We start from the raw sequence: 27,706 nt of genomic DNA, 5'->3' as shown, positions 1-27,706 counted from the left end.
TGTAATTAACCCTGTACACACACAGTGCACTCCATGTAATTAACCCTGTACACACACACTGCACACCATGTAATTAACCCTGTACACACAGACTGCACTCCATGTAATTAACCCTATACACACACACTGCACTCCAAGTAATTAACTCTTTACACACACACTGCACCCCATGTAATTAGCCCTTTACAAAGACTGCACTCCGTGCACATAACGCTGTACATTCCGAACTCCATGTACAGAATGCTGTATACACACTATGCCCTCTATATATGTAACTCTATGCATATAAACTGCTCTCCATTTATATAATCACGGTGCAATGCCACCACTTCATGCATCTCACCCTGTACAGTCTGACTGTATTCCACATGTACAAACTTATACATAGTGCCTGACCTCCATATCTGTATCTCCTATAACCTGAAAGGATTTAATGAGTCCTTTAAATAACATGGGTTGGGGTTTCTTCTCATTAGAACATAGAACATAGAACAATACAGCACAGTACAGGCCCTTCGGCCCACGACGTTGTGCCGAACTTTTACCCTAAATCTAAGGTCTATCTAACCTCCACTGCTACCTTATACTATCACGCATATGCCCATCTAATAGCCGCTTAAATGCCCCTAATGAGGCCGACTCCACTACCCTCTCTATCAATGCATTCCACGCTCCTACCACTCTCTGAGTAAAGAACCTACCTCTGACATCTCCCCGATATCTACCTCCTTTCACTTTAAAACTATGTCCTCTCATAAAAGCTACCTCCACCCGAGGAAAAAGTCTCTGGCTGTCTACTCTATCTGTACCTCTGATCATTTTGTACACCTCTATCAAGTCACCTCTCATCCTTCATTGTTCTAAAGAGAAAAGCCCTAGCTCTCTCAACCTTTCCTCGTAAGACCTTCCCTCCATTCCAGGCAACATCCTGGTAAATCTCCTCTGCACCTTTTCTAATGCTTCCACATCTTTCCTGTAATGAGGTGACCAGAACTGGACACAATACTCCAGATGTGGTTGAACCAGGCTTTTGTATAGCTGGAGCATAACTTCATGGCTCTTGAACTCAATCCCTCTATTAATGAAAGCTAACACACCATACGCCTTCTTAACAACTCTATCCACCTGGGTGGCAGCTTTCAGGGAACTGTGAACATGAACCCCAAGATCCTTTTGCTCCTCCACACTGCCAAGAATCTTTCCGTTAACCCTGTATTCTGCTTTCAAGTTTGTCCTTCCAAAACGAATCACCTCACACTTTTCAGGGTTAAACTCCATCTGCCAGTTCTCAGCCCAGCTCTGCATTCTATCAATGTCCCTTTGTAACCTAGAACAGCCCTCTACACTGTCTACAACTCGACCCGCCTTTGTATCGTCCGCGAACTTAATAATCCACCCTTCCACTCCTTCATCCAAATCATTTACAAAAATCACAAATAGAAGAGGATCCAGAACAGATCCTTGTGGTACACCACTTGTAACTGAGCACCATGTTGAATATTTTCTGTCCACTACCACCCTTTGTCTTCTAAGGGTCAGCCAATTCTGAATCCAATCTGCCACATTTCACACTATCCCATGCCTCCTTACCTTCTGCATGAGCCTACCATGGGGAACCTTATCAAATGCCTTACTTGAATCCATGTATACCACATCCACTGCTCCACCTTCATCCACGTGTTTGGTCACCTCTTCAAAGAATTCAATAAGGCTTGTGAGGCATGATCTACCCCTCACAAATCCATGCTGACTATCACGAATCAAACTGTGCCTTTCCAAGTGATCATAAATCCTGTCTCTCAGAGCCCTTTCCAATAATTTGCCCACCACTGATGTAAGACTTACTGGCCTGTAATTTCCGGGGTTATCCCTGTTCCCTTTTTTGAACAAGGGAATGACGTTTGCCTCTTTCCAATCTTCCGGCACTATACCCGGGGACAGTGAGGATGAAAAGATCATCGCCAAAGGCCCTGCGATCTCGTCCCTCGCTTCCCATAGAATCCTTGGATAAATCCCATCAGGCCCAGGGGACTTATCTATCTTCTACTTCCTCAGAATTCCTAGCACATCTTCCTTACTAACATCAACCTCCTCTAGCCTACCTGCCTGTTTCACAACATCCTCCTCTACAACTAGGTCCCTCTCAGTTGTGAATACTGAAGAAAAGTATTCATTAAGGACATCTCCTATCTCTTTCGGCTCCGTGCACAAATTCCCTTTACAATCCTTGATCGGCCCTACCCTTTCTCTGGTCATTCTCTTGTTCTGCACATATGTGTAAAAAGCCTTGGAGTTTTCCTTGATCCTATCCGCCAAGGTTTTCTCATGCCCCCTTATAGCCCTCCTAAGCCTTTTCTTCAGCTCCTTCCTGGCTAACTTGCATCCGTCTAGATCCTTTTCCGTTCCTCTTTTCCTAAACCTTACATAAGCCTCCTTCTTCCTCTTAACCAGTCGTTCGACCTCTCTTGAGAACCATGGCTCCCTCACTCGACCGCATCTTCTCTGCCTGCTAGGGACAAACATATCGAGCACATGCACTGTGCATTCCTTAAACAATCTCCACATTTCTGTGGTGCTCTTCCCTGACAGCATCTGTTCCCAGTTTATGTTACCCAGTTCTTGCCTGACTGAATTGTAATTACCCTTCCCCCAATTATAAATTTTACCCTGCCGTATGTACCTATCCTTATCCATGACTATTGTGAAAGAAACAGAGTTATGATTGCTGCCGCCAAAATGCTCTCCTACCAACAGGTCTAACACTTGGTCCAGTTCGTTGCCAAGCACCAAATCCAAAGTGGCCTCTCCTCGTGTTAGTCTATCTACATACTGTGTCAGGAATCCTTCCTGAACGCACTGGACAAACTCCGTTCCATCTAAACTGTTACAACTAAAATATTTCCAATCAATATTTGGAAAGTTGAAGTCATCCACGACTACAACCCTGTGACTTCTGCACCTTTCCAGTATCTGCCTCCCAATCCGCTCCTCTACTTCTCTGCAACTATTAGGGGGTCTGTAAAAAACTCCCAACAAAGTGACTGCCCCTTTCTTGTTCCTGACCTCAACCCAAACTGACTCTGTAGACATATCATTCTTGAACGGCCTTTCAGTAGCTGCTAAACTCACCATGACTAGCAATGCCACTCTCCCACCTCTTTTTCCACTCTCCCGATTTCTTTTAAAGCATCTAAATCCCGGAACTTCCAACAACCATTCCTGTCCCTGAGTTACCCAAGTTTCTGTAATAGCCACAACATCATAGTTCCAAGTGCCGACTCATGCTCTAAGTTCATCCGCTTTATTTCCGATACTTCTAGCATTGAAGTATACACACCTCAAACCATCTCGGTGTCCGCAATTACACTCCATCGACCGCATTTCTTTATAAACCACCTCACTCCCTGTTGTGTCTGTTGGAAGGCCGAATACCTCATTCTCTGAATTATAAATCTGGTTCCCCAACCCTTGCCAAACTAGTTTAAACCATCCTGTACAGCTCTGGCAAACCTCCCTCCCAGGATATTTGTGCCCTTCCGGTTCAGGTGTAACCCATCCTTACTGTACAGGTCCCACCTTCTCCAGAATGTGCTCCAATTATCCACATAATGGAAGCCCTCCCTCCTACACCAGCCCTGTAGCCACGTGTTTAGCCGCACTCTCTCCCTATTTCTTAACTCGGTATCACGTGGCACTGGTAGTAATCCAGAGATAACTATCCTGTTTGTACTGGACTTCAGCTTCCAACCTAACTCCCTGTACTCGTTTTTCACGTTCCCTGTCCTTTTTCTACCTATGTCATTGGTACTGATGTGTACCATGACTGCTGGTTGCTCACCCTCCCCCTTAAGGATCTTGAAGACACGATCCGAGACATCACGGACCCTGGCACCCGGGAGGCAACATACCATCCTTTCATCTCGTTCGTGTCCACAGAACCGCCTATCTGTGCCTCTTACTATTGAATCCCCCACTACAATTGCTCTCCTATTCTCCCCCCTTCCCTTCTTTGCCACAGGGTCAGGCTCAGTGCCAGAGACCTGTCTGTTATGGCCTTCCCCTAGTAGGTCATCCCCCCCAACAATATCCAAAACGATATACTTATTATTGAGGGGAACGGCCACAGGGGATCTCTGCACTGTCTGCCTATTCCCTTTCCCCTTCCTGACAGTCACCCAGCTATCTTTTTCCTGTACCTTGGGTGTGACCACCTCCCTGTAACTCCTCTCTATCACCCCCTCAGCCTCCCGAATGATCCGGAGTTCATCCAGCTCCAACTTCAGTTCCCTAACACGGTTTTTGAGGAGCTGGAGTTGGGAGCACTTCTCGCAGGTGAAGTCAGAGGGGACACCAGCAGTGACCTTTACCTCCCACATCCTGCAAGAGGAGCATGCAACTGCCCTAGCTTCCATTCCCTCTACTCTAGATTTCCAGAAGAATAAAACAAAAAGCCTTACCTTACCGAACCTCCACACAGCCTTTTTTGGTTAGAGGGTGGGAGACACTACATGTGTAGTGTTTCGTGTTGAGCCGATGCCCAAATTTATCTGTTTCTTCCTGAATCGCGTTCCCTCCACACACCCGCTGCTGAAAACAAGAGGGCCGCTTGCTGCACGAGGTAAGTTTTTTATACAGGGAGAAACAGAAACTGCCTTACCTTCCCGTCGGCACTCTGGCTCTGGCACTCATTGCCGAACACTTGTTCAGTTGTGGAGCCTAAGCAAGAGTGTTAGCTGGAACGTGTACTTGAGAATAGTGCCACTGGAGTGATATTTGCATCGCCTGCCAATTGACATCATAATCTACCCAGCCTGTGCTTCCAGCGTAGCGATCTTCCACAAATGCTTAACACTCTCAGCAAAATGTTCTCCACTGCAGCGCTAGAACTGTGCACCCAGCATGCAGATCCCATTTCAGAGGCAAAACACTACTTGTAGCACTAAAAGTTAAAAAAAAATTCTGTGCCAATTTTGTGTCTTCTTTATATAACTTCTGTGCATACTGAGTGTTTTCCACCTGGATACATGTTTCGCTGGTCATCTGCATCATATTCACTTCATAATCAAAGTAGAAAAATTGCTTTGCTCACTGGGGTACTATAATAATAGATATTCTTTTTCTGAGTTTTCCCTCATTTCCTCACTTACAAACTTTTAATTTATTTTTGCATTTATTAGGAAGCTGGTTGTGTTCTGTAGATGCTCAGTCAGTTCATTAACTTTGAGATTTAACATTTTCTCTGCTGCAGCTTTATTGCAATTTGAAACTTGACTGACTTTACAGCTAATACTAGGACATAGTATTGCTAATTTGCTTGATTACTAATGAGAGGAAATTTATTCCCACTCTGATCATATAGTAGCTCTTCTTGCGTTACATTTCAGTAAGCTCAGCTTGTTTGGTTTGGGTTGAGTGCAATTATGTATTGAGAGCTTCTGGTTTGTTACTGTCTGCAATGAGAAAAATAAAAATTTGTTGTGTGCTGGCTATCTTGGAGAGATCATAGAATCCCTACAGCGTGGGAACAGGCTCTTTGGCCCAACAAGCCCACACCGACCCTCAGAGAATCCCACCCAGACCCGTCCCCCTATAACCCACCTAATCTACTGAACACTTGTGTAAATCCATCTTAGAGAATTAATTGAGCTCCTTATATCATGGAGCAACTCAAGCTAAACAGGTAGACTTAAAATATCATGATCACCGTCTGGGGAAATGCTTTTGTATACTGTATATTCTGACTTGATACAGGCATGTGACATCTGATGTAGATTCTTTCAGTTTCACCAGCAGCCATTAAACTCACCGCATGAACACGGTGTCAAAGTGTGCGGTTGAAATTGTGTGGCATTCATAACTGTAAGAGAGTCAGCCACTGTAAGAAACAGCAAGGAAGAATTATAACCTCTACTGATGGTTCAGTCAGATTGGCTATGTATTTTCCAGAGGCTGGTATTGTGGCAATAAAGTGATATGAGACAAACGGTTGTATATGTCAAGCTCCAACAGAGTGTGTTTTTGGCTTGGATTTTGACCCAGTGGCAGTGAAAAAATAGTGATATATCTCCAAGTCAGGAGAGTGAGCGGCTCAGAGGGGAACTTGCAGGGTGTGGTGTTCCCATGTATCTGCTTCCCTTGTCCTTCTAGACAGTTGCGATCATGAGTTTGGGAGATGCTGTCGAAGTAGCCTCATCAGTTTCGACAGGGCATCTTAGACAGTACACACTGCTGCTACTTAGTGGTGGAGGGAACTAATGTTTATGGATGTAGTGACATTCAAGTGGGTTGCTTTGTCCTGGATGGTGTCAGCATTCTTTATATTTGTTAAGCAGCACTCATCCAGGCAATTGCAGAATATTCCATCACATTCCTGACTTGAGCATTGGAGATGGTGGACAGGTTTTGGGCATTCAGAAGGTGAGTTACTCACTGCAAGTTTTGTAGCCTCTAACCTGCTCTTATAGCCACAGTATTCATATGGCTAGTCTAGTTCAGATTCGAGATGAGGGTAAACATCAGCATATTAATAGTGGGGAATTCAGTGCTGGTAAAGCTATTGAATGTAAAGGGTTAGGTTCCCTCTCATTGAAGATGGTCATTGTGTGGTGCAACTGTTACTTGCCACTTGTCAGCCCAAACTGCATATTGTCCAGGTTTTGCTGTAATTTGGGCATAAACTGCTTCAGTATCTGAGGAGAGGTGAATGATGCTGAACATTGTGTCATCATCAGTGAACATCCTCACTTCTGACCTTATGATGGAAATAAGGTCATTGATGAAACAGCTGAAACTACCCTGAGGAAACTTGTCTGTAATTCTTCCCATATATTGCAAATAATGGGAAATCTTCAAAAAATACCAAATTCATTGTGAGGTATTTTGTGATATCCAGATATTAAGAAAGATCCTCTATAAATGCAAGTTATTTTTGAACATGTGCGCGTTTAAACTCGTGAGTTGGGGGGGAAGGGAAAGGGAAAACGACAGAGAGTATGATGGTAAATAAAAAGGTAAGCAGCAGGTTAGCATGTGTGCAGGAGGGTTTAAGTTCAAGGCAGACTATGAAAGAAGCAAAAAGGAAGGATAACTCAGGAGATATTATTAGAGATGTTGGAAATCATGAGGGTAAGAAAGCTAGCATAAAGGCACTTTACCTGAATGCTCGTAGCATTCATAACAAGCTTGATGAGTTAATGGCACAAATCATCGCGAATGAATATGATTTGGTAGCCATTACAGAGACATGGTTACAGGATGATCACGACTGGGAGTTAAATATCCAAGGGTACCAGACTATTCGGAAGGACAGACAGGAAGATAAAGAAGGTGGTGTAGCTCTGATATTCAAGGATGACATCAGGGCGGTGCTGAGAGATGATAAAGGTTCTATGGAGAATGAGGTTGAATCCATTTGGGTGGAAATTAGAAATTCTAAGAGGAAAAAGTCACTGATAGGTGTAGTCTATAGGCCACCAAATAATAACGTCACATTGGGGCGGGCAATAAACAAAGAAATAACTAATGCCTGTAAAAATGGTACGGCAATTACCATGGGGGATTTTAATCTACATGTAGATTGGTCGAACCAGCTCAGTCAGGGTAGCCTTGAGGAGGAGTTCGTTGAGTGTATCCGTGATAGTTTTCTTGAACAGTATGTAATGGAACCGACGAGGGAGCAAGCTATCCTAGATCTGGTCCTGTGTAATGAGACAGGAATAATTAATGACCTCATAGTTAGGGATCCTCTTGGAAGGAGTGATCACAGTATGGTTGAATTTAGAATACAGATGGAGAGTGTGAAGATAAAATCCAATACCAGGGTCCTGTGCTTGAACAAGGGGAACTACAATAGAATGAGGGAGGACTTGGCTAAAGTAAACTGGAAACAAAGATTTTATGGTGGGACAGTTGACGAGCAGTGGAGGACTTTCAAAGCAATTTTTCAAAGTGCTCAGCAAAAGTATATTCCAATGAAAAGGAAGGACTGTAAGAAAAGGGGTAATCTGCCATGAGTGTCTAAAGAAATAAGGGAGGCTATCAAATTGAAACAGAAGGCATACAAAGTGGCCAAAAACAGCATGAAACTAGAAGATTGGGAAAACTTTAAAGATCAACAGAAAGCCACAAAAAGCGCTATAAGGAAAAGTAAGATAGAACATGAGAAAAAACTAGCACAGAATATAAAGACAGATAGGAAAAGTTTCTATAAATATATAAAACGAAAAAGAGTGGCTAAAGTAAACGTTGGCCCTTTAGAGGATGAGAAGGGGAATTTAGTTATGGGATATGATGAAATGGCCGAGGCATTGAACAGGTATTTTGTATCGGTCTTCACGGTGGAGGACACTAATAACACGCCAGTAATTGACAAAGAGACGAAGGTAGGTGAGGACCTGGAAACAATCGTTATTACGGAAGAGGTAGTGTTGGGCAAGCTAATGGACCGAAGGATTGATAAGTCTCCTGCCCCTGATGGAATGCATCCCAGGGTACTAAAAGAGATGGTGGGAGAAATAGCAGGTGCACTTGTAGTAATTTTCCAAAATTCGCTGGACTCTGGGGCAGTCCCAGCAGATTGGAAAACAGCAAATGTGTCGCCACTGTTTAAAAAGGGAAGTAGACAAAAGATGGGGAATTATAGACCGGTTAGCTTAACCTCTGCAGTGGGGAAGATGCTTGAGTCTATTATCAAGGAAGAAATAGCAAGGTATCTTGATAGAAATTGTCCCGTTGGGCAGACGCAGCATGGGTTCATGAAGGGCAGGTCATGCTCGACAAATCTTTTGGAATTCTATGAAGACATTACGAGTGAGGTGGACAATGGGGACCCAGTGGATGTGGTGTACCTAGATTTCCAAACGGCCTTCGACAAGGTGCCGCACAAGAGGCTACTGCTTAAGATAAGGATGCATGACGTTAAGGGTAAAGTATTAGCATGGATAGAGGATTGGTTGACTAACAGGAAGCAAAGAGTGGGGATAAATGAGTGCTATTCTAGCTGGCAGTCAGTGACTCGTGGTGTGCATCTGGGATCGGTGTTGGGACCGCAATTATTTACAATTTATATAGATGATTTGGAGTTGGGGACCACGTGTAGGGTGTCAAAGTTTGCAGATGACACTAAGATGAGTGGCAGAGCAAAGTGTGCAGAGGATTGTGAAACTTTGCAGAGGAACATAGATACATTGAATGAGTGGGCAAAGGTCTGGCAGATTGAATACAATGTAAATAAATGTGAAATCATACATTTTGGTAGGAGCAATAGTAAAAAGGATTATTACTTGAATGGTAAAAAGTTGCAATATGCTGCTATACAGAGGGACCTGGGTGTCCTTGTGCATGAATCACAGAAGGTAGGTCTGCAGGTACAACAAGTAATTAGGAAGGCAAATGGAATTTTGTCCTTCATTGCTAAAGGGATTGAAATAAAAAGCAGAGAGGTTATGCTGCAGCTGTACAAGGTGCTGGTGAGGCCACACCTGGAGTACTGTGTGCAGTTTTGGTCTCCTTACTTGAGAAAGGATGTACTGGCACTGGAGGGGGTGCAAAGGAGGTTCACTAGGTTGATTCCGGAGTTGAGGGGGTTGGTTTATGAGGAGAGACTGAGTAGATTGGGATTATATTCATTGGAATTCAGAAGATTGAGGGGGGATCTTATAGAAACATATAAAATTATGAAGGGAATAGATAAGATAGAAGTAGAGAGGATGTTTCCACTGGCAGGTGAAGCTAGGACAAGAGGGCATAGCCTCAAGATTAGAGGGAGCAGATTTAGGACTGAATTGAGAAGGAACTTCTTCACCCAGAGGGTTGTTAATCTATGGAATTCCTTGCCCAGTGAAGTAGTTGACGTTACTTCAGTAAACGCTTTTAAAGATAAGGTAGATTTTTTTGAACAATAAAGGAATTAAGGGATACGGTGAGAACGCGGGTAAGTAGATCTGAGTCCATGAAAAGATCAGCCATGATCTTATTGAATGGCGGAGCAGGCTCGAAGGGCTGGACGGCCTACTCCTGCTCCTAGTTCTTATGTTCTTATGTTTTACAATTCTATTGCTATTTCATATTTACTTTAGCACTTCTGTCTCGGCATTCCTTGATTGTGGACTTACTTTAAGTATTTAATTAAACCTTTTTCACTATGTAAAGAGATTGGGGGAAAACTGCAGGCCAGTCAGTATCAAAGGAGCAGGAAAGCTGACGTTTCGGCTCTGGACCCTTCCCTGTTGCCTGCTGTGTTCATCCAGCTCTACACCTTGTTATCTCAGACTCCAGAATCGGCAGTTCCTGCTATCTCTGGGGGAAAACTGCAGATGTCTCTGTGAACAGATACATCCAGATCTTCTTAAAATAATTTCTGCTGGTTCTGTAATGATTGCTGCAGCTCAAGAATGCAAGCATCACACCAGCTAGTGCAGAATCAGTTTTTGCTGATGAGTCAGGAAAGTGTCAAAGCTAGCATCGCCACTCCTGTTTCTTTACAGAACTAATAATCCTGAGTTCAAACCCCACCACCCAAATTTTGAGACTTCCAATCTTGAACTTTTATAAATCTGGAATTGCTAATAGTGATCATAACGCTGTTGAATTATTGCAAAAGCCCAAACTAACGTGCTTCAGGAAAGAAAATTCAAAGTTCCGATCCAGAGTGACTCATGATTAACTCTGATTCCTGGGAATCTTAGAGCTATAGAATGATTACATAAGAACATGATGAATAGGAGCAGGAGTAGGCCATTCAGCAGCTCATGTCTGCAATGTCAATCTATAACAGCATGGTTGCTGTGCCCCAGCCCTCAACTCCTCATAGCCCTCAACTCCCCGATGCTTCTGAAATCTGCCTACGCCCTCTTTAAATACTTCCAGTGAGGCACCCTCACTGGGATAGAATACTCCAGGCATTCACTACCCTCTGGAAGAAGAAATTCATTTGCATCTCAATTTTAGATGTAACTATGGCCTCTGGTTTGATATTCTCCAAATGGTGGAAACATCTGCTTAATGCCTACCACCTCCACACCCCCCCCCCCCCCCCCCCATAATGCCCTGCATAATCTTAAATGTTTCAATAAGATTATCCCTCATCCTTTCAAACTTTCACAAATAAAGGCCTAACCTGTTCAGCAGTTCTTGATAAGTCAACCCCTTCATCCCAGGAATCGGGCTAATGACTCTCTTTTGAACTCTCTTTTGAACATTCCTTCCTAACACAGGGACCAAAACTGCACATAATACTCCAGGCAGCGCCTCATCACAAAACACAATATGATTGTAAGAACAATTTTCTATTTGTAAACTCCAGCACCATACCCCATATCCCCCTTCTCCAACCTCCAGCAATAAAGGCTAAAATTCCATTTGCCTTCTTACTGATCATAACATTTCATGCTCAACAACATCCTAGGTCACTCCATGCTGCAGTTTTGACTGCCTTTACATTCTTCCTACCAAAGTGCATGCCTCACACTTTCCTACAAAGTGCTCCATCTGCAAGATTTTTCCCACTCACTCAATCTATCTGTATTCCCTTGCAGATTCCATTTATCCTCTATTTAGCACGATATTTTTGTATCATCAGTAAATTTAAATACCTTACTCTCTGCCCCCTTCTCTAATTCATTAATAAAGATGGTAAATAATTGACGGCACAGCTGATTCCTTGTGGCACTGCACCAGTTATGTTCCTGCAACCTTCAAAAGACCCATTTATCCCGACTCCCCGTCTTCTGTGTGTTAATCAATCCTCTATCCATGCTTCGACATTACTCCCAATTCTGTCAGCTCCTAGTTGATGCAATATCCTTTTATGTGGCACCTTTTCTACCTGCCTTCTCTGAATCCAAACTCACCAAAATCTATGAATTCTCCTTTATCAACTCTGCTACCAGGAACTCAAAGCAAATTTATCAAACATGATTTCCTTTTCATGATTCTGTTTGATTACATCAAGCTTTTCTATTGCTTCCTGAATAATGGACTCTAACATTTTCTCTACAACAAAACGGCAAACGTTACATCAAAGGAGGAGACCAGTGGCCAGCTGAGAGTAGGATACAATGCTGTATGAGGAATTTATCTACTCACACTTCCCACACTTTCTGCCAAGGCCTGAAAAACCTTCTTCTCTCTTCAAGTGCTTATCCAATTCAATTTGAAAGCCACTCTTCAAACTGTCTCCGCCAACTTCACACAGAGTACAACTCGTAAAAGCTGTCAATCACGCATACTGGTCTGACTCGTCTTGTATACTTCAAAACGCAGCTCCAGTATGTTCACTTCCAAGTACCATTGTGTTTGTTTTTACTGTTTTCTTCCCTCTGGGTTTTCAGCAAGTGCATTCTAGATTGTAACCACTTGTTGATGTGAGTGATGTTTTTGCCAGTCCCTGAAAGTCTGTGTCCTCGACTTCTTGAGACTTTCTGCTAACAGAAATGGTTGTTCTCGACCTCTCCCTAAACCTTCATGGGGAAGCAATGGCCTGGTGGTGTTATCACTATTAATCCAGCGATGCAGATAATATTCTGGGGACTCGGGTTCAAATCTCACCATGGCAGATGGTGGAATTTAAATTCAGTTTTAAAAAAAAACTGGAATTAAGAGTCTAATGATGACTGGGAATCCATTGTTGATTGTTGGGAAAAACATATCTGGTTCACTAATGCCCTTTCGGGAAGGAAATCTGCCATCCTTATCTGGTCTGGTCTACATGTGACTCCAGACCCACAGTGATGTGGTTGATTCTTAACTGCCCTTGGGGCAATCAGGAATGGGTAATAAATGCTGGCCTCACCAGCGATGCCTACATCGTGTGAATGAATAAAGAAAAAATACTAATTTGGAACACCTTTTATAAACCTCCCTTTCCCCCTCTTGAGAGAACAATCTAAATTAACCCCCTTCACAGCATGGGCTGTCACTGGTTCAAAAGGAAGGCCTATTAACTGTTTAGGACAATTAATATCAAACTTGCCCACATGTGAAGTACTAGGCAATTTTGAAATTGTCCAGGTCTTTATGAGCCTGCTCCCTATGAAAAAATAGAATATAACGATAATTGGCACATGGGATCCAAATGTCTTCACTGACCTTTAGGTTGAAATCACACTGTGCAGGATTGCTACTCAATACCTTTGCATGAAATTGGCTCTGCTGCATTAACCTTAGTCACAGTGCAAGAGTTTCATAGGGCTGTCTGAAAATATTCATTGTTATGACAGCATTAATATTGCACGCATAATTTCATCCATGTTCAGTGGAAGCTGAATGATTTATTCATGACCACATCTAAGCAAAACAGCAAAAACAGCTTCTTTGTATTAGTTCTTAGGATTTAAGAATGGAGGCTGCATTAAACATCCATCTTTATCTGCCCCCAGGATAAGCTGGACCTTTTCCTCAGCTGTGCTTACGAAGGAATGTCTTCTTTATTTAAAAGAAAAATCACAATATGCAGGTATCACTGGATAGGCCAGCAATTATCGCCCATCCCTGATCAACCTCTTTGTTATGGGTCTGGAGTCACGTGTGGGCCACGTAAGGACATTAGTGAACCAGATGAGATTTTACAAAAATCTACAATGGTCGTGTGGTGAGATAGCTTTCTATCCCACATATCCACTGGATTCAAATTTCATAACCTGCCATGGCAGGATACAAACCCATGTCCTCAGAAAATTAACCTGGGCTTGTGGATTACTAGTCCAGTGACTTTACCACTGTGTCAGCATCTCCCTGTAAGTAATTTCAAATTAGATCAGGGTAAGACCACAGGAACATAAGAAATAGGAGCAGAATTAGGCCATTCGACTCATCGAGTCTGCTTCACTATTCGATCATATCTGGTATATTTCCAACCCTATTCTCTTGCCTTTCCCCGTAACCCTTGATCCCTTTACCAATCAAGAACCTATCTATCTCTGTCTTAAGTACACATCAATGACTTGGCCCTCTGCAGCAATGAGTTCAACAGATTTACCTTCCTCTGGCTGAAGAAATTCCTGCTCATCTCAGTTCTAAAGGGCTGTCCCTTCATTCTGAGGCTGTGCTCTCAGGTCCTCGTCTCTCCTACTAGTGGAAACATCTTCTCCACGTCCACTCTGTCCAGGCCTCTCAGTATTCTATAATTTTCAATCAGATGCCCCCTCATCCTCTAAAATCCATGGAATACAGATCCAAAGCATCATATGATAAGCCCTTTACCTCTAGGGTCATTCCAGTAAACTTCCTCTGGACCCCACTCAATGCGAGCACATCCTTCCTTATCTACAGGGCCAGTTAACATATCAGATGGGCTTTAAGGCAGAGTTACTGCTTTTATAATTTTTTTTTGTTTTCTGTTTCTCTGTCCTCTATTTGACAAATTAGAGATTTATTGAGTCATAGAGTCGTGCAGCATGGAAACAGAACCTTCAGTACAACCAGTCTGCGCTGACCACGTTCCCAAACTGAACTAGTCCCACCTGCCTGCAATTGGCCCATATACCTCCAAACTTTTCCTATTCATAAACTTATCCAAGTGTCTTTTAAATGTTGTAACTGTATCTGCATCCATGACTTCCTCTGGCAGTTCATTCCACACAAAGAACCACCCTCTGTGTGAAAAAGTTGCCCCTCAAGTCCTTTTTAAATATTTTTCCTTTAAAATATGTCCCCTAATTTTGAACTCCCCCATCTGAGGAAAAAGACCCTATCTATGCCCCTCATGACTTCATAAACCTCAATGAGGTCACCCCTCAACCTCCTATGCTCCAGTGAAAAAAGTCCCAGTCTATTTTTATGTCTCAAACCCTTCATTCCTGCCAACATCCTCGTAAATCCTTTTTGAACACGCTCCAGTTTAATAACATCCTTCCTATAACAGGGCTATCAGAGCTGCACACAGTACTCCAGAAGAGGCCTCACCAACGTTCTGTATAACCTCAACGTAATGTCCCAACTCCTGTACTCAAAGCACTGAGAAGCTGGAATTTGAACTCATGGTCACTAGGTCGTTTGGATCATTTTTGACACCAGCTAGTTACCCTGATTCTCAAAGACTTCAATTTTTCTAGGGCTCCTTGATGCCACACTTGGTCAATTACTGCCTCGATGGCACACTTACGTCAGCTCTGGGTTTTAGCTCTAGATCTCCTGATCCATGCATCATGGTTGACTTTTAACTACTGTGTGATAAAAGTACAGCCCACATCTCCAACCCTGCTTCGAAACAATAACAAATCCCACACTTAAAATTGCTGAATCTGTTAAAATAGCACCTTCTACAGTGCAGCACTCCCTTCATACTGCACTTGACTATCAGTCTAGATCTTTGTAACCACCTGAACCATAGCTGACATCAATAATATCAGAAATAGGCAGCACAGTGGCTCAGTGGTTAGCACAGCTGCCTCACAATGTCAGGGACCCAGGTTCGATTCCACCCTCGGATGACTGTGTGGAGTATACGCATTCTCCTTGTGTCTGTGTGGGTTTCCTCCTGGTGCTCCAGTTTCCTGCCACAGTCCAAAGATGTGCAGGTTAGGTGGATTGGCCAGGCTACATTACCCCTAGTGTGCAGACCAGGTGGTTAGCCGTGGAAAAAGTGGGGTTATGTCTATTCTAATAGGGTGGCGTTGCTGGGTTTAGATGGGATGCTGTTCGGAAGGTTGGTGTGGACTCCTTGGGGTCAAATGGCCCACACTGTAGGGATTCTATGAAATGCAGAAAGGTCTAGCTTCTTGGATGAAAACATTACCTTGTGCAGCATCAAGCACTCAAAACCGAGATGGCATCCTTGGTTTGTATTAAATTTGTTGATATTATTCACAGTAGGAGTTGAGGCAGCACAACTGGCCACAGTGTCTTTAGGAGTGGGATTAGACAGAAACTGGCAGGGATCTCAATTCTGACTGCGAGCCAGTGACAATGCCAGGAGGTGTCTACAGTTAAGCGGAGAATTAGGTTTGTATTCCATCCTGTCCCATGCACAGTGTCCTCTTCTACTGCTCTTGCTGTTGAGGCTCAGACTCAGAGCAGCTGTCACAACAGGATCTCTGGTAGGGCACTAAACCATACCACAGCCTGATTCAGCACCTCCTAGTGGGGTGAGCAGTGAAAAGAAATGCAAAAACTGTAAGAATTACAGAGAAAACAATCGATCAAATTGACGTCTTATTGAACAAGCCCTGCCTTGGTATGACTGTAGTGCTGTTGCATCTCCTATTCAGGTTAAAATTTGTTTGAATTTGGCAATTTAAATTCACTGCCACATTCTCATTAACCACATGTCTGCATTTCAGAACATTTTTAGGCTGCACGTAGAGTGAGCTGTGAAGAGTAGTATCAGCCTCAATAGCATGTCTGAAGGAAGACAGAAGTAGGATTCCGACCTTGGTCTTGATGAATTTCCATCAGTTCACACTGATTTCTTTTGTTTTTCCCATCCCCATCATACAAAGACCTATTGTCGAATGCTGTGTCAGTACCACTCCTTAGAAAAATACATTCATGCCCATTTCCAAATAGAAACATAAAAAAAAGTTGCCATTCAGCCCTTCAAGCCTGCTCTATCATTCAACATGATCATGGCAGATCCCCTATCTCATATTTCTGTTTCCTCCCCATTCCTCTTGATGCATTTAGTATTGAGAATCCATCATTTTCTCTCTTAAACGTATTTAGTGACTCTTGGCCTTCACTAGGGGTAATTTCACAGATTGACCACCTTCTGAGTGGAGAGATTTCTCCTAGGTCTGAAGTGGCCTACCTTGTCACCTAAGACCATGACCCCTCCTTCTGGATCCCCTGGAAAATATTATCCCTGCATTCAGACTGTCCATCTCCATCAGGATCCAATGAGTTCCCCTCTTCTAAACTCCAGTGAATACAGACCCAGTTGCCCCAGTCTCTCCTCACATGACAAACCTACCATTCCAGGAATCAGTCACAGGAATGTAGGAACTAGGAACGGGAGGAGGCAATACAGCCCTTTGATCCCACCCCACTATTTAACGTGATCGTAGTCAGAAGTAATACGACACAGGGTTGTAGTCCAACAGGCCTATTTGAACTCACAAGCTTTTGGAGCACTGCTCCTTCGTCAGGTGAAGTGAGAGTTTGTGGTGACAGTGGTAGCCATGATATGGAGGTGCCGGTGTTGGACTGGGGTGGACAAAGTCAGAAACCTTGGCTACCATTGACACCACAAATTGCCACTTCACTGGAGGAAGGAGCAGCGCTCTGAAAGCTTGCATTTTCAAATAAACCTGTTGGACTATAAACTGGTTTCTTGTGACTTCTGACTTTGTCCACCCAGTTCAACACCGGCACCTTCACATCATAATATGATCATGACTGATCTTATTCCAGACTCAATTCCACTTTCTTGTCTGCTTCCCATAGCCCCTTATCCCACTTTTCATCAAAAACATATCTATTTCTTATTTGAAACTGTTGATTAATTCTGCCTCCATTGTATTCTGGGATAGTGAGTTGCGTGTTCGCTTGTTAGAATGTATATGCTTTCCATCATTTACTATCCACGAGGGTACGTCATGCTGTAGCCTGCTGATAATATTGAGTACCTCGAGGGGATAAATCCTCAGATTCAATCAAGCCATCAAAATCACGATGAACAAGTGTTCACCATGGAAAACAAGCATTTGCATTCCTAGAAAAAGCAGGGGAACATGAGAGGGGCACACAATGACTGATTAGCACCACAGAATTCAAGTTGGCACCTTGACTGGGTGGGAGGCACAGCTGGGGAATCAAGTGGTCTGTAAAGTCAACAGTCGAGGTAAAAGGTGACTACTTACTGTGACGATCACTGGTGCTGTGAACTGTGACCCTTGGGACTCTTGGACCTGAGGAGAAAAAGAAGATAGTTGATAGGTCAGATGTATGGAAGAGAGAAAAAAGAAACATGGAGTTAAATAGGGCTTGCTCAGGATGGCTGTGTATGAGATTCAGTGACTCAATTTGTTGTCTTGGGCACACAGACAACGGGGCAAATATTCTCTCTGGTGTGTGTGTCTGTTTAATGATAATTACAAATACCATAATTAAAACCATAGTTTGATGCTCAATTACTTCCCAACATGAAGGTAAAGAAACTGTTTCCATGTCTTTAAATAACTGTGGCATAAATTTCTGATTACACTTTCAAGGCCTGATGATTTGTGAACAGAAACGTATCACACTTATGATTTCTTCAGGCAGATTATCTTCCAAGATTTTGTCAATCTTACTGCTGTTCATCATATTAGCAGTTGAAGACTTGGTTGGCCTAGCTGACTCAGGTATGATGGGTTGAATGGCCTGTGTAAGATTCCATCTGAACTTCATACAAACCCTAACACATTAGGGATTACTACATTGTGGAATTCATGTAATTCTGTATATTTCGGTAAAGTTACATCCGAACAGTGTCCCGAGCCAGCATGATTAGAGTCATAGAGCTGTTCAGCAGACTTACAGACCCTTCAGTCCAACTTGTCCATGCTGACCAGATATCCTAAATTAATCTACTCCCATTCGCCAGTATTTGGCCCATTCTTTGGTAAAAGAGGATTTAATAATATTGAAGGGAATTGCAACTCATATTGGACAGTGAACGTGGGAGGACTTGGACAGAGCACAGTCTCTTGACCTTGCAATGATGCCACAGGAGTATTTCATATTGACATTAATGTAGAATGCTTCCTCTGCTGTTTTGACAGAGGCAATCACTTCACTATTTTAAATTGGTTGAGCTCCGTCAAAAAAGTGGACAAAGGAAAATCTTACAAATGCCCTGCACTTTTACATGCTAACAACTGAATTTAAGTGCCTCGGAGTTATCCCTGCATGTGGAATTAGCTTTGGGCAGTATGTAATCTACAGCCAAGTCATTGTGAGCAACGGGAGGATCCAGTTTCCCCAATTATCTGAAAATCCTCCATTTCTTCCACTGAGGTGGTGCAGGCATTGAAGAGGGCTGTGGCTAACGTGGGCTAACTTGAGTAACTGGGAGATGGCCTATACCTCAGACTGCACCACCCCACTCAGATTAGAAAACATTATTTTGGTGCTTGGTTTTAATTCACCTGTGGGACATGGGCATTGCTGACTGGCCAGCATTTATTGCCTGTCCCTAGTTACCCTTGAGAAGGTGATGGTGAGCTACCTTCTTAAACCATTGCAGTCCATGTGCTGTAGATTAGGGAGCTGCGGGGGGAATTCCAGGACTTTGACACAATAACAATGAAGGAATGGCAATACATTTCCAAGTCACAGTGTTGAGTGGTTTGGAGGGGATCTTGAAAGTGGTGGTGTTTCGATGTATCCACTGCCCTTTTCCTGCTAGATGGAAGTGGTCATGGGTTTGGAAGGTGCTGTCTAAATATCTTTGGTGAATTTCCACAGTGCATCTTGTAGATAGTACACACTGCTACTACTGAGCATCAGCGGTGGAGGGAGTGGATGCTTGTGGATGTGGTGCCAATCAAACAGGCTGCTTTGTCCTGGATGGTGTCAAGCTTCTTGAGCGTTGTTGGAGCTGCACCATCCAGGCAAGTGGGGTGCATTACATCACAAACAAAATCAGAAATTGCTGGAAAATCTCAGCAGGTCTGGCAGTATCTGTGGAGAGCCAGCAGAGTTACCATTTTGGTTCCAGTGACCCTTCTTCAGAACATCCGCAGTTCTTGGGTTTTCTTGTTTAATATTCCACCACGCTCCTGACTTGTGCCTTGTAGATAGTGGACAGGCTTTGGGAAGTCAGGAGGTGAGTTACTGGCTGCAGTATTCCTAGCCTCTGATAGGCTCCTGTCTTTATGTGGTGGGTCCAGTTGAGTTTCTGGTCAATGGTTACCCCAGGATGTTGATAGTGGAGTATTCAGTGATGGTAACACTATTGAATGTCAAGTGGTGATGATTAGAATGTCACTTATGGGAGATGGTCATTGCCTGGCATTTGTGTCGTGTGAATATTAGTTGCCACTTGTCAGCCCAAGCCTGATATTGTCCAGATCTTATTTTGTGCAATTGAAGGGAAGCATTTCAGAAATGAGCATTTGACAGATTCCATTTCCATTTCTTTACAATGATGGTAACAGCGTGGAAGCACATAAATATAGTAACATCATTGCATAGCTCTCCTGCAGAAAACATTCTTTTTGATTAGGAAGCTCGTCTTCTTTTAAGATGAATAAACTGTCACAATGAAAATATAGAAGGTAGTGGTAGAATTTGAAGGGAGGGAGAAATCAGTATGCCCAACCTTGGTGCTGAAACAAAATGTCAAATTAAAACCAACTGTTTACTAAGCAAGTGAGGTAATAAAATGAGGTATATGAGACCATCTGCGTCAGGCCAGATCAATGTTCATTAATATAGAGCAAGCATGTTTATTCTGGCCTTCACCCAAGGTGAGCTGTGCCAACGCAGGTAAAGAAACTCACACAGCGGACAAGCAGAACATATTCCTGATAATTACTCTGGGACAGTGTGTCATTGATGACCTCAAGCATTGATTTGAAACTTGAAAGGATTCAGGAAAGATTTACAAGGATGTTGCCAGGGTTGGAGGGTCTGAGCTATAGGGAGAGGCTGGCTAGCGTTGGGCTGTTTTCCCTGGAGTGTTGGAGGCTGAGGGGTGACCTTACAGAGGTTTATAAATCATGAGAGGCATGGATAGGGTGAAAAGTCAAAATCTTTTCCCCAGGGTGGGGGAGTCCAAAACTGAAGGACGTAGTTTTAAGGTGAGAGGGGAAAGATTTAAAAGGGGCCTAAGGGGCTCAGAGGGTGTAGTAACACATAAGAAACTTGACACCATCCAGGACAAAGTAGCCTGCTTGACTGGTATCATATCCTTGACGTTAAATCCTCACTCCTTCCACCACTGATGCACAGTATCAGCAGTGTGTAATGTTTATAAGGTATGCTACACCAATTCATCAAGCCTTGTTTGGCAGCACCTTGCAAACCCCTCACCTCTAATACCTGGAAGGACAAGGTTGACAAAGACAGCGTTGACACACTAGAAGTCCACCACCCAGAAGATCCCCTCCAAGCCACACACCGTCCTGACTCAGAACTATTTTGCCGCTCTTTCACCGTTACGGGGTCACAATCCTGGAATCTGCACTTTAAGAATGTGGCTCATCTTCACCTTCCCAAGGGAAATCAGCAAAGGGAAACAAATGTTGGCTTTGCCAGAGCTCCCACATCCCACAAACAAATGAAAAAAAATTTGGATTCGGCTTAACAAATTTTTACTCCCCTCACTTGGTCATGCTGGCAGTTAGATATGCAGTTTAAGACAATTGCAGACTAGAGTGCAATTTTTTTCCTCTCATGCCTCAATCAGCTAGATTGATGGTTCAAATGATATTTGATGTTCTGTAAGCTAGGTCGTCCTATTTTAAGAAGAACCCTTCTTGTTTTTTTTATCTTTTAACACATTGGGGACAAACTCAATGCTGGTTCCTGCCTGATATTATAAAGATACAAAATACAGAGGGGCATAAATTGGGTTTGAAAGACACAGGATAGAGAGCTCATGAGAGGTCATGATCTTCCTAAATGGCCCCCAATTAAGCTTCAGAGTCGAGGACTGCCGTCCTGTTCAGAGGCCAATTGAGCTCTTAAATGGGCAATTAAGGACCTTAACCTCTGGACCTGGGGTGGGAGGGGATGTGGGGAGGTTCATTCCATGTGGGCGAGCCACCCTGAAGCTAAGGTGGGGTGGTGGGTTTCTTTCTGTTTCGGGCATCTGGTGGTACCTGATAGGGGAGCTTGCTAGCAGAAAGGCCTTTAAACTGACGCTCCCTGCAGCAGCCCACCTCACCGCCAAAGCCCCCCTCCACCACCACCTGGTGGTGCTGCCAGGACAGGAGAGCTCCACCAGCCTTTGACCTGTCGACAATGCCCAGAGGCAGCACTCTCACCCTGCAGGACCCGGGAACGCTGACCACTTAAGTGCCTGACCGGATTTTAGTTGTGCCAAGGCTCTGATGAATAGCTACAGGGGGACTGACACCGGCTCTTCAGCTCGTGGATGGACACACTCGCGTGACCATTAAACCCCAGCCTAGAGTTTCAAATTTCCATTATCATGTATGTGCATAAAGGTACTTCCTAACTTCATTCCTGAATGGCCTCACTTGTATTTTAAGAGTGTGATGCCTGAACCCTATTCTGGATTGTTTCAACCAGCAGATATATTTTTCTCTGTATCAATACTTTTTAATCATTATAACATGTCAATCATATTACAGACTGTCTGGCCCTTCAAACCTGTTCATAGAATCCCTACACCGTGGAAGCAGGTCATTCGGCCCATTGAGTCCTCACCCACCCTCTGAAGAGATTCCCACCCAGATCCAGACCTTATATTATTCCTGTAACCTTGCATTTCCCACAGCTAATCTACACATCCATGGACACTATGGGCAAATAGGCACGGTCAATCCACCAGACCTGCACATCTTTGAACTGTGGGAGGAAACTACAGCACCCAGAGGAGTGCTCACACAGACATGGAGAGAACGTGTGACCACCACACAGACAGTCACTTAAGGCTGGAATCAAACCCATGGCCCTGGCACTCTGAGGCAGCAGTGCTAACCACAGAGCCACCATTCAATATGATCATGGCTGATCCTCTATCTCAATGCCATATTCCTGCTTTCTGTCCATATTCCACTTAATGTATTTAACATCTAAAAGTCAATGTGATGTGTTGCACAACTTTATTACTCAAGAGAATATGTACCGAGTTTATACATTTGGTTTTCTGATTTGGTAGAGTACTGCTGCTTAATAAACATGTTCAATTTCAAAATGCATGGATAGCAAACACTGATTCATCTGGTCCCCTGCTTTTGACTTGTGATTTTCTAACGCATATGTCTTGTTTTACTTAATGTACAAATTGAATCTTATTCACTGAACTTGTGAACTACAATACTTAATCTCCTGAGTAACAGATCATTTAGGTTTATATCAGCATTCTATTAAAGAATCTTGCTGTTTCTCCAGGGAGAAAGTAATCAATAACAAGATCGCTGCATCTTGGTTATGAAACTCATATTTCTATCTCAGAGCACCAGACATTCAAGTGAAATAAATTACAAAATGCCACCGATAGTTTTGGCTCAGTCTGTGTCCACAGGACCTGGAGGATGTATGTTGATAATCTGAGCTTGTGGCTGAGGTAGATAGGGAAGTAAAATGCCGTCATGTCACTTGAAACACAAGCTAGAGATCACACAGAAAACCGCACACCCAAAGTGTTGCACTGCTGTAACTGAGCAGTAAGAGGCACTCTGCTACAGACAGCATTTGTGAACTCACTGTGCCTGCATTTAGCAACGCTGCCGCAGTCATAATTAATTGCTCAGAATCATTGACAACAAGGTGCAGAGCTGGATGAACACAGAAGGCCAATCAGCATCATAGGAGCTGCTTGGCCTGCTGTGTTCATCCAGCCCTGCACCTTGTTGTCTCGGATTCTCCAGCATCTGCAGTTCCTACTATCTCTGCTCAGAATCATTTACTGCTTTGCCAGCTACATAAAGTTATTTATTAAATTGATGAGGTGGGATTTGTAATCAGGAGGAGTGGGCAGCGTGAAACGGGACTAGGCTAATAGCACAACGCAGGCTTTTGATGACTTGAAGCCAGTTTTCCAGAGGCCAGATGGATGATGTATTAGAGTTGGTAGTGATGTGGTGGGGTGAGGGCTTAGGCAGGGCTATCATTGCACAGGCAGTGGGTGGGCACTTGGACAATTGAGGCTTATCAAGGAAGAATTGCCATACCGTGGGCTGGGACACCGATGGGGTCCTGGGATGAGATTTTGGGGTCACAGAGTCCCGGGTTATAATGGTGACTGCAGAGAGAAGATTCTGTCAAGAGCTTCTTCGGACAGTCTCCCTGATGGCTGAGGAACTGCTATCTTGTGCCAGTTAATGGCTGGATAGCCATCCTCCAGTCTTCGCCATTCCTCGATGCTCTGATTCGGCCTGGCCATGGCTCAGTATAACTAAAACATCAGGAAGGAAACTGCCATCCTTACCTGGTCCAGCCTGCATGTCATCCAGACCCCAGCAACGTGGTTGACCCTTAACGTTTGAGGACTCTGGGACTATACTCATTGGAGTTTAGAAGGATAAGGGGGGGATCTAATTGAAACTTTCAGAATACTGAATGGCCTGGACAAAGTGGATGTTGGGAAGATGTTTCCATTGGTAGGAGAGTCCAGGACCTGAGGGCACAGCCTTAGAATAAAGGGAAGACCTTTTAGAATGGAGATAAGGAGAAACTTCTTCAGCCAGAGAGTGGTGAATCTATGGAATTCACTGGCACAGAAGGCTGTGGAGGCCAGGTCATTGAGTACATTTAAGACTGAGATAGATAGGTTCTTGATTATCAAGGGGATCAAGGGTTACAGGAGAAACGGGAGAATGGGGTTGAAGAGCTTATCAGCCATGATTGAATGGCAGAGCAGACTCGATGGGCTGAATGGCCTAATTTCTGCTTCTATGTCTTATGGTCTTATGGTCTTAACTGACCTCTGGACAAATTAGCAACGGACAAAAATATTACATGTACAACAAGACCTTGATTAGGTGGGCCAATGGGTTGAGGAGTGGCAGTGGAGTTTAATTTAGATAAATGTGAAATATTATGCTTTGGTAAAGCAAACCAGGGCAGGACTTATACAGTTAAAGGTAGGGCCCTGGGCAATGTTGCCAAACAAAGAAAACTAGGGGTTCCTTGAAAGTGGAGTCACAGGTAGACAGGGTGGTGAAGAAAGTGTTTGGCAGACTTTCCTTCATTAGTCAAAACATTGAGTACAGGAGTTGGAATGTCATGTTGTGATTTTACAGGACATTAGTTAGGCCACTTTTGGAATGCTGCGTAAAATTCTAGTCACCCTTCTATAGGAATGATGGTGTTAAACCTGAGAGGGTCCAGCAAAGATTTACAAGGGTGTTGTCAGGGTTGGAGGGTTTAAGCTATGGAGAAAGGCTGAATAAGCTGGGGTTATTTTCCCTGGAGCATCTGAGGCTGAGGGTTGATTTCATAGAAGTTTATAAAATCATGAGGCACATGGATAGGATGAATAGTCAAAGTCCTTTTCCCTGGGTGAGGGAGTCCAAAACAAGAAGGCATATGTTTAAGGTGAGAGGGGAAAGATTTATAAGGGGCCTAAGGGGTAGCTTTTTCATGCAGAGGGTGGTCTGTGTGTGGAACAAGCTGCCAGAGGAGGTGGTGGAGATTAGTACAATTACAGCATTTAAAAGGCATCTGGATGAGTATATGAATAGGAAGAGTTAAGGGGGATATGAGCCAAATGCTGGTAAATGGGACTTTGTCAAATTGGGGATGTCTGGTCAGCATGGACCAGTTGGACTGAAGGGTTTGTTTCCATGATGTATGACTCTATGACTCTATAATAAATACTGGACTAGCCAGTGAAGGCCACATCCTATGAATGAATTAAAAAAGAGAACGTGTGCACTACTTTACTCCTTGGGTCACCAGTTGTGACAATTGTATCACAGGCCACACATGTAGGATGGTGGGAGATGTTGCAGAATCGCACGAGAAGTCGGGCGAGTCCTAGCTCATCATCTGGGCAACTCGCTGCCTCTGTTAATTAAGTTCTGGGCATTGAAGTGAGTTTCTTGCAGCAAATTGCCTACAAAAGGTGATTATGGCTTGGTAATGACCTTATTAACTGCAAGTCTCACCTCATTAAAATCTCACTATCCACCGTGAGCAAACCAGATGTCAAGAATTCCCAACATGGATGTCAGGGAGGGGTCCTGGTGACTGTTGGCTGTGTAGACCCTCCGTGTTGCTCACTATCAAACAGAATGCGCACAATCTATGGGCACCACCTGCAAGCATGGGGACTGGCATCTGATATTTGCCAAGCCCTCAGGATCTTCACCATAAGTCTTCGATCACTTGGAAGGCATTTGGGAAGCACAGATCTGCATTGCAGGGTGCACCAGCAATATGCTGCTGCATGGACACTTAGTGCCCTGATTGGACCAGGCTGCATCTCCAGGCTGCCCGCTTGCTCTTTTAGCAATTAGTGGAATCCCACACCCACTCATGGATAAAGGGCACTTGCTGGTGTGGGGAGGAGATTTGGGAACGTATTTGTGGGGATGAGGGGGGGTCTGCAGATTGGGGGGGCATGACAGCTGTGAGGGGGGCAACTGTATTTGTAAGGAGGGGAAAAGCGCAGATGAGAAAGGGATAATATGGGCGGTGGGACGTTCATCCACAGTTAGGAGCATCCTGGCTTTGGTGGTGGTAGGGTGAGGGAAACGACAGTGTATGATCGCCCTTATCATGGTCACCTCATATATCAGGTACTGGGAAGGATAGGGGGCAGGTACACACTCATGTAGGCAGGCTGGGGGGAGGCCTGAGGAGATGCAAAGCCAATGGGGCTCACAGGAAGGAGATTTTGATTTCGGGGGCCTCGTTGACGTGTAAAGGTGGAAGCAGGAAGCCACTGGCCAAACAGTGGATGCTGTCATCTTCCATTGTGCTGGAAATTGGAAGTGCGCGATGTGAAAGAAAATGGCTGGACCACACCTGGAGTGGGCGGGAAGTCTTGACACTGTGAGGAAGTGGACAGCAAAACCTTCCAAAATGAATCCCTTAATGGGCACAAATATTGCACAGAGATACATGCACTTTCCCCGTGGGATCTTTAATCTCTGGCCATCCTAATGCGTTGGCTGTGCACTGCCCTGCTCGAATCATTGCTGACCACTACATTCAGAATAGAGACAGAACAGGGATTTCAGAGCAAGAGGGGCAATAGTGCCACCAGACCCATCACCCTATATTTATACCTTGTTCCAATTGCTTCCACATGCTGCAGCAGGCTCTTGACATGAATATTGCTCCATGGTACACTCTGTATTGACTTAAACCATCACTCTGGCACAGTTATACTCAGAGTGACACAGAGACTCAAAGAGATGTATTGCAAAACCAAAAACGTTTATGCAAATATGATAGTTCACATACAGTGCCCTCAAAAAGTTTCTTTCTTTCTTTTCCTCCCACTATGTCTCAGTGGTGTCACTTATTCTGCAGCTCGGGTGGAGCCTCTTGGCCCTGGAGGTTGGGTTGGGTGACCTCAGGGGTACTTGTGTCCAGAGGGCATAGGCATACCAAGGGGTTTCTTAGCAGAGGCAAGTGTAACCCTCCTTGGCTTCAACGTCCAAGGGTTGGTGGGGAGGCAGGCAGCGTGAAGGTGGATGTAGGAATTTGTGACAGTGTTAGTCGATGTTTGCTACAGCACTTTCAATGGTGCATGCAGGTAATAATCATGGTGCTAATGCAAAGGGGAGAAATTGGGCTGCAATGTGTCAGCTCAACTTTCATCTCAGCTGTCCCCATTTCACCTGATATCTTTGACATTTAGAAATCTGTTGATCACCGTCTTTAATACACCCAATGACTGAACTACCACAAAGCCCTGGGATAGAGAATTCTAAAGGTTCACTACCCTCTGAGTGAAGAAATTCCTCTTCATTTCAGCATTAAATAATTTATAGCTTTTTGGAATGTCCCGAGGTCATGAATGGGTCCATACAAATGCAAAAGCCAATTCTGAGATGAAGGTGAGATAGTAGGAACTGCAGATGCTGGAGAATCCGAGACAACAAGGTGCAGGGCTGGATGAACACAGCAGGCCAAGCAGCAT

General features: G+C 44.0%; 1 protein-coding gene across 1 annotated transcript in view; it reads right to left on the bottom strand.

The window, feature by feature from the left end:
- dpp6a (dipeptidyl-peptidase 6a) overlaps positions 1–27,706 on the bottom strand; it is a 656,996-nt gene that overhangs the window by 48,949 nt on the left and 580,341 nt on the right. Inside the window, exon 17 of the mRNA XM_048605902.1 lies at positions 17,796–17,843. Within this exon, the coding sequence (XP_048461859.1) occupies positions 17,796–17,843 (48 nt within the window). The remainder of the gene's footprint in view (positions 1–17,795; positions 17,844–27,706) is intronic.

Source organism: Rhincodon typus, chromosome 2 (genome assembly GCF_021869965.1).
Source record: "Rhincodon typus isolate 14 chromosome 2, sRhiTyp1.1, whole genome shotgun sequence".
Lineage (NCBI taxonomy): Eukaryota > Metazoa > Chordata > Chondrichthyes > Orectolobiformes > Rhincodontidae > Rhincodon > Rhincodon typus.
The sequence above is the reverse complement of the archived record's forward strand: the minus strand, read 5'-3'. Positions and strand labels throughout refer to the sequence as shown.